This window comes from Antennarius striatus, chromosome 9 (assembly GCF_040054535.1).
Source record: "Antennarius striatus isolate MH-2024 chromosome 9, ASM4005453v1, whole genome shotgun sequence".
In the NCBI taxonomy this organism is placed as follows: domain Eukaryota; kingdom Metazoa; phylum Chordata; class Actinopteri; order Lophiiformes; family Antennariidae; genus Antennarius; species Antennarius striatus.
This window is the reverse complement of record NC_090784.1, coordinates 20053370-20070283: the sequence shown is the minus strand read 5'-3', so window position 1 is coordinate 20070283 and position 16914 is coordinate 20053370. Positions and strand designations below refer to the sequence as shown.

Sequence of the window (16914 nt, the reverse complement as noted above, 5' to 3'; positions counted from 1 at the left end):
CATTGCCTCATAAATGTCTCGGCACTCAGTGTGAAATGAAATTGTCGCGACCCCGGTCATGACAAATATGAGAGAATGCTTTCTCTTTTTTCTTTTTTTTTTCCCCCCACAGTTTAAAGAAAATAATTTATTGAACAGACGGAACTGAAAATGTAAACATGAGACGGTGCAAATAGAAATGAGACGTGTTTGTAAGTCGTGTCTGTAATGTTGGCTCTGCATGCGGCGCCAGTGTTAAAAGAGATAAAGGAGAAGCAAGGAGAAAGCACAGCGATGGCATCACCGGGAGGGGTCTCTGCTGGGGGAGGATAATAAAGCGTCAGGCGGGACAATGGCCTCATAATGCAAATTATAATGATGCTGTGAATATTAAGCATATTTTCAATTATTTAAACGCAGAAATTTCTAGCTGGATATTTTTATTTTGCAAAATGCCTCAATTAAATGACAGCTGCTGGAGAACTTCATTACAGTCTGGACTGAAACAGATTAATCATTCATCGTTTGGGAAATGAAATCAGAATTTTTGCGTTTGCCTACCCGTCAAATGACACTGTTTGTTTGTGTTCTTTGGGAAATTTGTGTCCGGAATCATAAGAAGCATCAGGAGTTGACTTTGTCAGCGTAGGTCCTGCATGAGACACTTTTATCGGCTTTCAAATTCCAGGAATGTTTGCACCTCCTATATAAAAATAGTGGCTGTGATCACAAGTTATGGGCTAAAGTCACTCAGCTGTTTTAATATGGTGGCCAGTGATTTGTATTGCACGAGAACTTCAACAGACACTGTGCACTGATGATGCAACAACCCGTAAATGATTCTCTGACCAATCAGTGACCTGTAATATTTCACTTGATCTTTTGCTACCTGCTCTCCCCATAGTGGATGTGCTACTAAAAAAAAACCAACCCATACCTGCCATGTGTTCTGTCTCTCTCTTGATTATCCCAAAAGGTAAATGAACACATACTGCATTGAACTTTGTTAAAACTAGGAGATCAGAAGAGGGTGGGAAATAAGTCACCCAATAGTAGCTGTGGGTTCACTTTCATCTGCAGGCAGATGAGGAATGTGACAGCGAGCCTCTGATAACGTATGCCGAATTGAAAGCTATATTCCGGCTACATGTAACGATGGTCAGCTAGATGTGTGAATCTAGTGCAACTGGTGAAAACTTGCCTTAAGATCACAGCAAAAACACAAACTGATGGCAGCGCTTCGCTTGGGTTAAGAGCTAACAAGCTCAGGTCACACAAAGGTTATAAACGCCTGGTTGTGTTGCAATAATGAGGGACTGCATGAAGATCAATTGCTGAATGGGAAACCAGGTAAGATTAAAAAAAAAAAAAGGCTCATAGAAAATAGATAAAAAGCTAAGGATGCAGAATGCATTCCTGTTTGTTTGGGGGTTTTTTTGTGCTTCAGTGCATCTCATGCTAATCCCGTTTTTTGATGTATAGGTTTTTATTCACCAGTGGATTTTCATGCTCTCAATCTAAACAATCATCACCCTGGAAAGAAGAAAAAAAAAGCAGCAGAACACAGGGACGCTATAAAGAATCCCGTCATTCGTTATCATCTGCAGCAAAATTTCAGATTTGAATATGAGTTCCTCTCAGCGTGCGTGAGCATCATCAACCCTCGCTGCTGGGATTATCGCCAAGATGATGGAGAAAAAATAAGTACGATGAAGCAGGAGGATTATAAAGGATTTTACTCTGTTCTACTGCAAACGATTCAATCAGCTGCTGATGGATACCAGGAGCGAAGCTAAAATTAGTTGTGTTCCCACAAATCCCTGATCTCTGTCAAGTTGGTGCACTTTGGAATCCTTAAACCTTATGTTTCTTTCATCGCCGATGAGCCTGGGAGTGACGTCGTGTCGATGCTGACGTCTCAATCTGAGACATGCTGTTTGTCGGCTTGTAATCAATGTTCAGCAGTTTTAATCACGAGCAGTTCCTGCCAAGCCGTTAAGCTCCTGGCGGTACACGGGAGCAGACTTTGCTTCATTCACGTAGTTTGAGGACTATTTATACATACACAGTACTTTTTCTTTAAAGCTTTGCCTCATTGCAGTCTTTACTCTCATCCCGAACGTTTCACTAATTGGGAAACATCAAGCTGACAAGATTCACAACCCATCTTTTGGACCTCTGTCTTCAAAACTATCCATCACGACTCCTCCTTTTAAATTCCCCCACACCTTTGTCTGTCAGGCATAAAGGAACATTCATTTCTCGTCTCATGCTTATTTATCAGTCAACCAGGAGCTCCTCTGATCTTGCCTTTTGTGTGCCGTGAAACTATCACAGTGAAAGCATCAATTCCTGCTGCAACACACGCAGCAGAATACGGCACGACGATGGATTTAATAAATTTGTAGCGAATTCTTTTTGGCTCATCACGCCGTGAGGTTTGGGAGAACTTTGATACCAAGCTTGACTCTGGGCCACACTTCAGAGGCGGCGAAGGGGTTGTGCGGGGGTTGTGAGTGGTGCTCAATGCCTCTGGCATGTTGGAAACAGAAGAAAGAGACACCGAAATAAAATAAAAACAGGTAAAACACTGAAACAGAAACTGATATTGAGTCATGTGGATTAGTTTTACAAGTGCCCGGCTGGCGTTGCTTTAGGAAATGTTATTTAAAAAGTTTGCATTACCACTGTAATTGAGTGTGAAATTGCAGGCAACCAAACGGCAGCATATTTTAATGTAGAAATGAAGCTGTCCGAAGATTGATTAGAAAAGTGGAATAGTTCACGTCGTTTCCTTAATTAAAAAAATCGTCCTTCCTTTATTTTTTTAAATACTCCTGCAGTTTCATTTAACCACAATGTCAGGGGCTTGAATTATTTCTTCACTGCCTGGAATTTTACAGCCTATTATATGATGAGAACAAGACGTGCGGAAGAACACATGTCTTTGATCAAAAACCGTAGATGCACGTACTTTGGTAGTGACCACAGCTTCCTAAATCCAGGATCTCTTAAAGCCTGCAGGGCTGCACAAATGATACCAAGCAGCTGCTCTTTTTAGGTGGCCGGTTTAATTTCTCCGGCTGACAGTTGCTCTTTGTCAACAGGTTATTACAGCTCTCCCAAATTGGTTGGGCTGCTCTTTTTTTTTTCTTTTTTTTTCTGTGTGCAACTAGTGAGCTAGAAAGCCCCATTCAGATGAGATAAAGTCTGGTGGACAGGATGGGTGGTGCTGCCTCATTACATGCAGGGACAAAATCGGAGATTAAAGGTGGAATGGGCCATTTGGGAGAAAGATGGTTGATTCTCAGGTCATCTGTGTTTGATGAACCTGGAATGAGACTCGGAAATAAACAGTAGCTGCTTGATCCTTTACCTTTGAGCATTTTAAAAAGGTTTTCTGTCAAGGTTGCACTTGCATACTCCACCCTCCTGGACCTATTCTGCAGCGAAGGATGCATCGATTACTGGGCAATATGCTTGACTTAATTTTCCATTTGTTACCCGCTGGATTTAAGTTGGCCGAGTGTCTTAACGAGAGCCTCGAGCTTAAAGCTTCCTTCTCCTATCAGGTTCTGTGGGTTGACAGAGTGTGAGACATGTGATCCACCCCTTCATATATGTCTCTCCATCAATACAAGAGAAGATGAGGAGGTAGAGAGCAGGGTTGGATAGCGCCTGCGTGACGTGTCTAATCTCATTTGCCACACAGCACTCTCAGCGTGGCAAATTCGATTTCAGCATCAGATTGACGTGCTCAAAGTCTCCCCAGTCAAGTCTTGACGGTCTGCGTTTTGTATTTGATTGATTCGATCAGTGTTTTCAAAGGTGTTTTGATCATCTTGTTAGTTTCTGACACATCTATAGTTGATATCACACATGTAAACGCCAATCACCTCCTGGTTGAATTGTAGTGTGCAGTTCCTGCCACTAGGGGTCTCAAAGCCAAAACACTGAACATAAAGGACTATTTGATTGAGGTGTTTTCTATCAACTGGTTTTGACAGGGTGGGCTACACAAAATATATGGCAGTGTAGATTAAGTAATGGCTACAAATGTGTAGAGGAAATAGAGATTGTGGACTAGAAACAGTCGTTTGACATTCAGATATACTTGCAGCACAAGAAGAACCAGATGATGAAAAGGATGAAGGTGGTAAATAAGAGGGAGAAACAGGCTACTAAGAGGAATCAGCAGCATTCATCAGCAGGCAGGTTAAAGATGAGTTGATTAAATACAAATATTATTTTGTCCTCCTGCCTCTTGCCTATTCCTCTGCAGGAGTTCTAATGGGAGCAGATCTATTATCAGGCTCTAATGTGCCTTGATTTATCAATTCTCTGCCCCTTCCTCTGTCTTCCCAAGCACCGGAGGTACAAAGCCCTTTTTTAAATTCAAGTCCTTTTGCAAAGGCAGTCAGACTTTGTTATCCCCATAACGGTGAAAATGGACAGATGGTTGAGGTGGATGCTGAGGAGGAATGAGTTGCTTTCAGAACTTTAAGAGGTTCTTCATTGAGGGACTTGAGAAAGAGTTGTTGTATATTGCAGAGAAACAAAGCACTGGTAGCCAAAGAAGCAAGGTATTTATGTAAATCACAGAAAAAAGGAGTTATATTCAAGGAGACAGGTGGTAAAGAGACATACGTACATGCGGTGAGTTTTTACACGGGCTTTTTTCTGGGCTGTCTCTACTTTATCTTTCACTGCTCTGGTCCGGACAGGGGTACTTCATCAATGTCTCCCTCACAACAGACCTACGGACATTCCCTGAACCAGGGTCAGCTTTCCTCAGTCTTGTGATTTAAATAGTACGAATCAATACACAGACCTCTTCAAGCAGTGTTGGCTCTTTAGCTGTCGCCTGCTCATCCAGACACTCTTTAAAGTGCTCTTTTCGTTCTGCAGTATTGCTGGAGACTGTCTTACCTGAGAGTTGACTGAAGAGCGTCAAATGTATTGCAGTCCTATGTAAAGAGAACAAACTGTCTTGAGTAAACATGAGGATGAACACATGTTAATGAGACCCATCTCTGCACCTTTGCTCTGTGAAACATTTTTTTTGGGTCATATCAGTAAAAAAAACTTTAATTTTGAAGTAAAATTTCAGGAAATTTTCTCTACTTACTGAAAGGTCGACTATTTCATTATCATTTTTATCTTTGCTTCCAGCTTGATAATTATTTAGTCCTGATAATCCTCCACTGCTGTGACATTTACTCCTCCAGAACAGTAAAGACATCTCGACTGACATGCTACTTCTTTTTTTTTTAGTTCACAATGACTCCACATGTTAATTCTACTTAATCCTGTTCCATCTAAACTCACTTTCTTCTTCCTCATCTTTGCTCTGTTGCATCAAAAGTCCGGTCACCTTTGGAACTGTCTCCTTTATCCTCGGTGCTCACCGCATGCCTGGAATAGCAAGCGTTGGGTATCGTTAACATCAGACAGACACTCTCGCTCGCTAACCTCGTCTCTGTGGTGCCGGGTAACATTAAGCACTAACAAGATGCTCATTGCCCTTGCGATTGATAATTGGATACTGGCAACCACTGCTAACAGGGCAGTGTAATTATTGTGAATCCGGCGTCTGCATCTATTAGATTCACTTTGATGACGTTAACAGGGTCACTTATTCACCACGTCTTAAATATTATATTCCCGTGTCTGTTTATACCACGAGTCACAGGCTAACACGAGGAACGCCTTCCTCTGTTTTAACGTTTCCCACGAGTGTATTAAAACAGTCACTCTCTGAAATCGAATTATTCTTACCCACTGAAGTATATCACGTTTAACGTATTTTGTTGGTGGAATTTCAAATGAACATCGAATTGCATTTTCATGGATATCAGCATACAGTTTGCATTTACATAGTTCAGTGTGCTGGTTAAATGAAATTATAGCAGAAATGCTTCTTCTGAACCGTCCCCGGGGGTTTAAATAAACGTTTATTTATATATGCGTTTATAGTGGTCGTGTGAAATATTTGCGTGTTTGTGTGCATGTTCATAGACAGAGGTTACTAATATCACAAACGGGGCCGAAACATGTGATTGATCATACGGACGCTGGCTGTCGAATGTGACCCCCCCTGACCGACAGTGATTTTCTTGTGACAGAATGTGATGAATGGACACCCACCGACCAGTGGCTCACTAATGGTTCTCCCTGTACTCCACTTTTCACCTTGGAGGTGACGAATGGAATAAAGCGTTACTGCTTGATCCTGCAGGACTTACCTTTCTTGATATTTTTGTGCAAAGTTCCTCATATATGTGTGTTGGTGCTCCAAAACTTTGTGACATGCAGTGAATCTGGTGCTTTTTGCTTTAACGTTGTCCAGTTCTGTCTTTGAGCTGGTTGGTCATCGTTTATAGCCTTATTCTCCCTGTGCAGTATTTCAGTCAGATATATTTACTTTCTAATTCTCCCTTCTACAATAAGTGTCTTTATTAAAAAGCTCTGAACCCAGTAAATGTTTAGACAAATACAGCATTTGCAATGCATTGTTTTTGCAATAAATGTTGGGTGTTCTCTTTCACTTTATTGGGTAAGTCAACACAGTATGCAAATAAAGATTTCATATGGTGTATATTTTTAATTAAATGTTACCCTGAATAAATTTTAAAAGCGGTTGGAACGCATAACAATGCAAGTTTGGAAAGACCCTAAAGCATGGCAGTGTGTTCATGTTTTTCAGTTTCACTCTTTATAAATACACCGAAACACCTCAGGCTGCTGACTTCACAGATCCTTCAGGCCTCCTTCCATTTGTACCAACAGACCTCATTAATAAATAAGAAGTTAAACCTTGGAAGCTCAAGGAGTACACTATGATGGATTGATCTGCTTCATCCATCCTCTGAATCAATCAATCATCTTAGCTTTGATACTGTTTTCAATAGGAATTTTCCACACATGGCTGCTCTGCCTGCAGCCACAGGGAGTCACATCTGGGAGTCAGATGAGCAGATTGCTTTCGTTTACTGTCGCTACACCCATTTCAATTGTTTCCAAGAGAAAACTACTGAATATTTGATTCGAAGTCTAAGTTGCACGATTAACTTTTCTTCCTTCTTGAATCAGAAGCTGAAAGTCTTGTTGATGTGATGCATCATCAACGTGCGTCTGATGCGTAGAGTACATACTAGGGTAGCTTATGTGGCTTGCTCTGGGCTAGCACTGCCCTCTTGTTGACAGTATGAGATGAACTGCCAGGAGGTAAATAAACTACGGCAGAGTCGTGCTCAAAGGGAGGAAGATGTGTGGTAAATATTCACAGGGCAGCAACGCTGTTGGCACTACTTGTTATACAGCATCAAACTGATAATAAGCTGAGACAGGAAGGACTTTCTAGCAACGATCCGACCTCACAAGTGATCTGCAAAGTGTTCATGCAATTCATGTCGCTGGATTCATGGCCAAAGCATCTGGCGCTCGTCGTTCGGTCGAGCCGGTCGACTCATTGACCCCTGGGGCACCCGTGCTGACCTCATTCGCTAATCCATATAGCTGTGATGATGAGGTGAGAGGTCAGCGGTTGTCAGAGTTTTAATTTCACAGAGACATACAGTAGTTATTGATGAGTTGAAGCCCAGAGAAGTTCAACAGTTCAGAACGCTGAAACTGAACAATTAACTGATTAAACTAAAAAAAGAAAAAATTGCAGATTCTGTAGAATACATCTAAAGATAGATCCTAATGTTCTTCCATGGCTCTTCAAACTCTCATTTAAAACGCCATAAACCAGGAATGAAAGTCATTTTATTTTAAAGCAACCATCTCCGAAGCATTTTGATTCTGCCTGTTTAATCACAGTTTCTTGATATTAAACTTCTAAATGACAATTTGCCTTTCAATCCTTTTTTTAAAATTTTTTTTACAGTCATTCATTAAGGCTGATGTTTATTTTTCCTCTGCGCCGTGCTGTCGGTAAGGTTCAGCTCCATTTGCATAATATTTGGTCATATGAGAAAGAAAACAGCCGATGCAATTTCTCATAAAGCCACCAGGATGGAGTAAACAGCCCTTAGCGTTTCTCATTTAGTTTGCGAGAAGAAATGAATAGCTTTAAATGAGATTCATAAAGAGAGACGCTCATGCACAGATAGGCAGATTTATACGTGGCGCCTTAACAAAGAGAACACACAGACGGGTTTTAATAGAGGAGCAGCTGCTAAACAAGAGGAGTCCGTTCTCCTCTGGTGGTTGATTCCTGAATGACTTCACTTTCATCACTTTCATAACTGAGGCTTTTCGAGCGATGCTTTCATCGTCACAGAAGATGCTTTTCATCAGGACAACGCAAAGATGTTTTAGTTTTAGTGTTACCTTCCAGCAATTACAGAGGAAAAGCATGTGAGGGATTTCATGTTTTACTTTTCTGTTGCTTTCTAGTTATGGTGAGAAAAAGAAAATGGAAAAAAATCTATTTCCTAATGGAAAATTAGCTATTTCATCATTTTCTTTCCTTTAAAGGTCAAAGATTCTCCAGAGTAGCATAATTTCTAAAATAAAGATGAAGAAAATTACCCTCATTTATCAGAATCAGAATCAGAGTCTTTATTTGTCATGCTGACACACATTTTCACATGGGACAGTATGAAATACCTCTCTGAAGGTCCCAGTAAGCCCGGTCGATAAATAAGATAGATTAAGAAAAACAAGAAAAAAAGTTAAAAATGTAAGATATATAAAGTGTGAAGTGTCTGAACTGCAATTTATTTACAATAGACGAAATTTAGACGCAACAATTTCCCCCTGATCTCTTGTCAGTCACTGTTTTCCCTCTCAATGACCTTAACTGTGAATAATATGAGATCTTCATTCAAACAGGTGAGTTTTACACACATCCTCAAGCTGTGCTGTTGTTGTTAAAAAGGGAAATTAGCTTTAGAAAGCAGAGCTTGTAAACATGTTTATTCCTTCTGTTTCCATGGGAGCGATAAATTCACTTTCTAGAGAAAGCCTGTTGTGGCCACTTGTGGAAGCTGCGGTGTGCGTTGGCCTCATCTTCATTTCAGCTCCGCAGGTTGTTGGTAACAAACAATCTTTCTGGTGTTGCGAATGCTTAATTAGACGAGTTGAAATGAATCCTTTTTTGGAGTTTAAAACATTTTTTTCCTGAGCGTCTTGACTCTGAATCTTCTCTAACGTCCTCTCTCTGTTCTGCAGGCGGCCTCAGAGGAGCCTCCATCATCGACTCCTTGGACACGCTGTACATCATGGGACTAATGGACGAATACAACGACGCCAAGGAGTGGGTGAAGACCAACCTGGAGATGAACTCTGTAAGAATCTCTCTTTTTTATTCTCTGTCTGGTTGGGTAGTTTTTAAACTTTCAAGATTTATTTTTCATGTTGGACCTACTTTGAAGTCTCAGTTCAACTCATGGGCAAGCACCACGTCGGCATAATGAAGTTTTCAGCGGGGGCCTTTGCGTGTTGGATGGATTTAAAGCTGTGTTATTGTGCTTTTAGCAGCAGCGTTGTGTTCGCTGGTTTGACACTTTTCCAAGGCTTGGGACACTCCAGCAGGAATCAAAAGCTCCCTGTGTGGCCACCAGCCACGCCGTGTTACAGACTGATGGGATTCTCGGCTTCACTCCGGGGCAGAAAATGTGATAAATAAAAGAACAAGACGAAGGGAGGGGTCAGGACCGAGCACTGCCAGGGCTTATATCATGTTGGCATTGGAGAGAAAACCAGGACAGTGTTTCTAGGTAGAGTGTGGGTCACTCAGGTTTTTATCAGTTAGAATAAAAATGCAGATTATGCAATAACACAACCGTCATAAACACAACTGCATCACTCTGACTGTCAGTTTTCACAATGTAGACACTGTTTAATTACACCACTACATGTAATGACAGGGTGTCGGATGTCTCGGCTGAAAATATTTTCTTGTTGAAGACAAAATTTGTCTTGATTTGCATTTAAAATCATAGGTTTTAAGTCCCCTTTGTAAGACAGCTATTTATTCAGCATGTGCAAATGCAGAGAGCCGTGATACATGTGTTGTTTTCCTCTTGTCTATCCCAGTGGGTTCTGAAAAAACAGCGATTCATGCTAATTTTCCAAAGACGTGATTGGATGTCAGATTGACTTAGAATCTGATGGCCGTCTTGAGCCAGCTATACAGTTTATCCTTGCATAGAGCAGTCATTTGACCACATTTCTATATTTGATATGCAGCTTTGATGCCATCTAGGGAAATAGGAACTGATCCCTGTAAAGCAGTGGTTCTCAATTATTTTCTGGTACCCCCCCCCCCACTAGCAATAAGAAAACAATCCGTGCCCCACACTCTCCGCCGAGACTATAAATAATAGCAATTGTCTATAAAATTGTTATAAGTACAACACTACCTAAGTTGTATCCTTAACATTAAAGAAAACAAAAACGAAAAAAAATTAAATATAGTTCAATTTATAACCAAGAATAATTTTATCATCATTGTTTTTTAGTCTATAACAAAAAAAGTTTTAAGTGCATTAATATGCCTAAAATTAAAAAAAAATTTTTTTTAAACTGTTTCATTTTTGACTAACTTGTTGCATCATTTGATACTGAAAAATAAAATTAAATAAAATCGGTAAATTTAAAAAAAAAATCAAATTCAGTTCAGTAACATTAACTGAGGAGCACAACATAAAAAACACTTTAAACTACAAAACAAAAACGAATAAAACAATTATGTTGATTTTTTTTTTTCCTTTCGTTTTTATCAAAATGAGGATTAATGGCTACAATGAGCACGTTTAGACAGTGCACAATGGAAAACGGGACTGAAAATAATAGTATATGTCTAATTAATTCAATCAGATCTAATGTTCGATATTATTTGATACGATTGTATTTATTTATTGTATTTATTTCATGCGCTGCATACATTTTCTTGTGCGCTGAGAATATGCGAGCAGTGCGTAATTGCGCAAGCACGCATTTTAGAGGTAACGCTACATGTGACTCCACCTCCTTCCATTATCAGTTATGTCAATACTGCATGGCTTCTAAGTCGAGAGAGTCCGGAGCTGCTCTCCAGGCGACTCGCCGGACCTTTTCTCATTTAGTAGCGACAAATGAAGAAGGATTAATGAGGACTTTAATATTGCATTAGAGTCCCTTGTGTCGCCGCCTGCCTTTTATTACACCCGTGACCTTCCTCCTCTTCTTCTTCAGCTCCTACAGTAACTGTTATTCCAATTCCGTCCGCATCACATGGTGTCAGGCTCAGCACTTTTAAACCATCAGCAGGACATTTACTAGTAGATAGATTGACAGACAGACAAGTTTTAGTTCATGTTATGGAGATTTTATTTATTGAATAGCAAACATCCACTCAACAGGAACGACAAAACCCATATTTCCTGCGTCGTTACAGATCACTCAAGGGTCCTCAGACGACTTAATCCACCCACTTATTATGTGAATGAGGAAATACTTAAATTATAAAGACATCTAGAGACAGTGCATTGCCATTCAGACCATTATTAAACTTTTATGGGCTGCTGGAGAGTTCATGGCTCAGGCGCTTCATTTGAAGATTTGGATTTCGCTGCTTGAAATCCATTCACTCAACAAAGTTTCTTGGTTTAAAAAAATCCACTCACAAAACTACAAAATCCGATTTTTAATATTAATATTTGGCAAAGCTGATGGTGTGGGTGGAATTAGAGATATGCAATCTTAAGTGTCTTCCTATACAGGTGCAATGCACAGGTGCATCATGGGATACTGGGTCATTTGCTTTGGTTGCATTCAATGCATGTATCTTTAATTTTAGCTCTGAGACAGCCATCAGAGACAGTAACACAATTACAGGTAATTGTGGTTTAGATTTTCAGACTGAGGGATATCGTGCAGAAGCTTGTGCGTCTTTCTCGGTGGATCTCATCTGCTGTGAGTTTTAAAACCGTTGATTGTTCCCATGAAACCTCTTTGGCATGAGTAGCGGGAAGCGCTGGAAATAAATCCTGACACACAACGCTGTGAAAGTCTCCTGAGCCCCACCTGGACGACAAAGCGACCGGGTAATTAGAATAATCAGGTCTATAATTCCACATCTCAGATGATACTCAGGTGGGCGTGAAGTCCTGCAGGTGACATTGGAACATTTTTTAGGGAAGTGCTGATGTTGGCATGTGTAAGCAGAATGTCACCAAATGGACCGACAGCAGAGGCGGAATGGATGGATTCTGACACGCTTTCTGCAGCGTGGAGGTGGGATGGGGGTGGGGTGGGGGGCATGAAGACTGGGACAGTGATGGGACATGTGGTGTCACTTCTGGCCAGAAAGTAATCTCACGGAACCGGGCATTTTTTGTGTAGTGACTCGTGTCAGCTGTCGACCTCTGCGGAAGTTAAAACTTTTTTTTGTCAGCGGTACACAATTTTTCTTGTGTGTTGCACAATTATGGACAGAATTGAAATATTCGAAACTATTTCTGCGTGAATCGCTGTGAGGTTTTTCCACAGTCATTAAGATAAGCCCTGATTACATGTCTCTCCATGATGAACTTCACATTTGTTTTGAGGTAAATATAGCTTGACCTACATTTGTATGGACTATATTCAACGGTCTCCATTAACACCTAATTACATCCCATCATTTTCAGCTTTGCCTTGTATTTATTGCTAATTATCTCATTTCACAATGCTGATATGCTTCCCTTTGTAGCTGATAAATGTTAACGTTAACTTTGCACTGTGTAATTGTGATCATGTTAGCATTCACTCGTGTTTAGACGGTGGATTTAGCGTTCAGCTCTAATCCCAGCTGAGAGTAAATCTGGCCGCACAGAATGACTTTTTTTTTGTTTTTTTGGTCTTCACTCCTGTTTTTGTTCGCTGCCATTGAGCTTGACAGCGTTGATATGCGAGGATAAACTCAGTAGGAGGGGTGTCAGCAGCAGAATGAAGCAAAATGGTCGGATTTTCTTAAAACAAGTGGAAGTTAAAAAATTGTCAGAGGCATTTATTTCCCTGCTACATCTCAGAACCAAAAAAAATATCAATCTCTAAATCTCCCCGTACAGCAGTTCCTCTCTGCCTTATATATGTATGTCAAGCATCGGTATTGACTCAGGTCACCGTCTCATCACATGCAACAAACTTTATTCTGAGATAAAGATGTGTAGATCGGGAACAGCTCGAGTTTATCTTCGTCAGCGCCGTTATAATCCAAATGACTTCTCGGTAGAACGACTGCAGATACATTTCTCAAAGGAAAATCTGACTGCTCTCCATTATCTTTTCTTTTTCCTACTAGAAATAACTCATCTACTCATTTGGAGATTATTCTGACCTGTATCGTCTCTTCTCCTAAACCCCAGCTTTTGAAGGAGAAGAGCCTAAAGAATAAATCAGACTAAGAGTTTGTCCTTTCCAGTTTGACAATAACAGCAGAAAAGTATAAAAAGCAGATGTTGCTTGACTTAATCCTGCTGTTTACTCTGGATGCAGAGGTCAGAGGGAGTTTGGTTAAAACCACACACACACACACACACACTCCTTTTATGGAGGAGTGAACGTTTGGTGGGAGTAGACTCGGGAGAGGAGATAGCCGGCAGCGTCTGACAGTATAAACTGGTTTGTGTATTGTTAACCTTGACACGTATGTACAACACTGATGGCAATTTAGAGACGTGTGTTGCTAACTATTTTCTGCATCAACATTGTTGACTTGAGCTCAGCTTCCCATGAGCCTCAGGCAGATATAAAGTTTATGCTCATGTTCTTGTCCCAGACTGCTGCGAACAACCACACTTATTATTAGAATAGTTATTATCACAATGGCATATTCTTATTTTAGATTATATTTAATCTCTTTGTTTGGATATTGACCAAATAAATAGTGTAAAAATACATGCAAACAGTGGCGAGAACAGTGTATTGTGTGTCCGAATAAAACCCAAAACACTGTAAATGGATGGAAGTAAAAGCAAATCTATTTCAGAAGATACATTTAGAAAGGGGAATAACAAGAACGGAAAAAATAATGAAAAGGTCGGGGAGTGTTAGTCAGGGGACAGAGATTGTAAGGAATTAGTGGATGGAATTAAATTTAGCAACCCAAAGCATTCTGCCTTTCACCGAGAATTATAATTATCTTTTTGTTTAGTTGTGTCCCTGAGCCACAGAAATAGAGGGAGGCTTCAGATTTCAGTGTCCCAGGAAATTTGTGGAAGCTCTTGTTTAAATGTTGCAGCAATGTGTGTGTGTATATACAGTATATATATGTATGTGTGTGTGTGTGTGTGTGTGTATATTTATATATGTATATATGTTTATTTATATATGTATGTATATGTATGTATGTATGTATGTATATGTATATATATATATATACACATACAGGTATATATATATATATACTGTGTGTGTGTGTGTATATATATAAACTGTGTGTATATATATATACACACACACATACTGTGTATATATATATATATACTATATTTATATATATATATATATATATATATATATATATATAAGCGAAGAGTGGGGTCTTATTTTAAGTCTTTGTTAATAAGCTGTTGGCTCACATTGAGGACATCGGTTCATGACAAGGAAACCCTGGAGCGAGGTTGCTGTTTATCTCAGCAGAGCTGTTTTGTTGGCCCTGGATGACCTTGTGTCCATGCTTAAACGAGACCCGACTCCCTCCCGGTCAGGCTGGAGTCCGAGGAAACCCGGTGTCATTTTACCATGCTTGAGTGAAGACGCCGTTCCTCCGACTCCAGGTCAAACTCGACTGACATTCTGTCTTGGGATGTGGAGCCCAGAGAATAAATAGTGTGGCTGGATCATCATTATGTCTGTTTACCCACATGTTTTTCCACCGTTCACAAACTTTGACCCGGTCGACTCGTCATTGCAGAAAAATGCTGAAATGACTGCTTTAACGAGGATAATGAGGACGTGATTGGCAGACGGAGAGGTGCTGAGTTGATGTAAAGACGCCCACAATATAGTTCGTTGACTTCAAGGCTACATTTTTATGAAAAGCTCTTGAGTTGCAAAATATATGCTGATAAAATCTCGTAAGTGAACAGAAGCCTGTGATGGAGGGACAACCCTGCAGAGGATCACATCATGACTCTTTTATTCCCCTCAGGGGTACATTTTAATGACTTTAAGTTGAGTTTATTTTTATGCCGCAGTTTTCCTGTTTTGATTCACTTGCCCTTCACATTTGTAGTCCTACGACACGCATGCTTCTAAAGCGAAAAGGCTGACTTGACAGTTCCTGAACATGCAAAGTCAAGGGTCAGCTGGCGATCAGAAAGGAGCACAGATATTAGTTTTATAATAATACTATTATAAAATTATTATTTTAACAATGTTTGTGTAGGTAGATAATTTTAAATAAATGCATTAATGTTAACAAGATTTGCAGATTGATCAGGAATATTTTTTGATGAATTCTCCAGGTGATTTATTAGCGGCATTACTAAATGTTAGCTGCCTGCTTGCGTTCACCTTGGGCACTCAGTTATGACTGATGGCTTTTCCATTCTCCTTGAAATTTATGGACGGAATTATTACTCGAATATTGGAAAAAAAATATCTAGAGACGCATTTCTAATGTACAGTGGTACCTCTACTTACGAAATTAATTGGTTCCGGAAGAAATTACGCAACTAGAAAATTACGTAAGTAGAGATGCGTTTTCCATGCAAATGCCCTAATCCGTTCCAAGCCCACAAAAATTCCGACATAAATGTTTTATAAAGCATAAAAATGCATCAAAATATGTAAGAAATACATGTTACGATTAGATTATTACACAATAAATGAGAGTTGTGCATAATGTAAAAAACAAAGAATAGAGTAAATAATAATAATGTCGGTCATTTTCCTCTTTTTTCCTCATTTTTCCACTTTCTTGGGGTCCATAGCGAATGCGTACTCAAAAAGTTCTTATATTTGCGCAAAACTATCAGACTACCTCACGGGTCGAGTGCGGAATGACGAGGACGCTGCATAAACACCCGATCTAGCTCCACACAGAGGTGGAGTGGCATCCCTCTTAGCCAATGGGATGCCAGGAAGATACGTATTGGTCATATCCAATGGCAGAGCAGCTATGAGAATGTTGCGTTCAGGAACCTGTGGGAGATTCGAGTATCAGCCGATACTGTGTTTTTACATTACGTAAGTCGAAATGTCTTTCGTAAGTAGAAGCAATATTTTCCTGTTGAGAAATTTCGTAAGTAGAGATATTCGTAAGTAGAGGTACCACTGTAAATAGTTACGGCCCAAACAGGGTCGCTTGGACCATCTATTCTCAAAGCTATTACTCAAGTTTTACTCTCCACTGAAAGCAGACATGTGTATGACTGATGCACTAATTATCTCACTTAATGACCTCATGTAGCCTAAAAATACATCAGCGTTAACGCGGTGGAACGTCAGCAGTTTGAGGGAGTGAACGGCCCCCCCGAAGGAGGAGACAAAGTGAAAGGATGTGTCTCAGTCGGCAGAGCCGGACCCAGTGGGAGGCGTTTGATGAGGAGCAGAGGAGACGGTGGGAAGATGGACTGTAGCGGTTAAATAATAAAGTTAGAGCGAAAGCGCAACAAAAAACTCCTGGGATTCGAGTGTCATCATTCTGGGGCCCAGTGGAGAGCTGCTGCAGCCCCCCCGAGAGAGATGAGACCCACAGACAGAATGCTGCTCTCCTGGTTTCCCTTACCTGCATAGAATGAGCTACAAAAGTGTGTGTGTGTGTGTGCGTGTGTGTGTGTGTGTGTGTGTGTGTGTGTGTGTGAAATTCCAGAAATAGACTGAAACAGATTCAAACACTGTAGGATGAAGAGCTGTCGATTCAGGTTGTAACTCAGATATAATTCATCATTTTTTAGGGTGGGGGGGGTGGGGGATGAGGGGTTGCTGTTAATTATTCATCAGGCTGCTGATTTA

At 40.3% G+C, this 16914-nt stretch overlaps 1 protein-coding gene across 3 annotated transcripts in view; it reads left to right on the top strand.

Annotated features, from left to right (window-relative positions):
- LOC137601306 (mannosyl-oligosaccharide 1,2-alpha-mannosidase IC) overlaps positions 1-16914 on the top strand; it is a 134746-nt gene that overhangs the window by 68921 nt on the left and 48911 nt on the right. For all 3 annotated transcript variants that reach the window (XM_068323450.1, XM_068323449.1, XM_068323451.1), the window contains exon 3: positions 9160-9275. In XM_068323450.1, coding sequence (XP_068179551.1) covers positions 9160-9275 — 116 coding nt within the window. The remainder of the gene's footprint in view (positions 1-9159; positions 9276-16914) is intronic.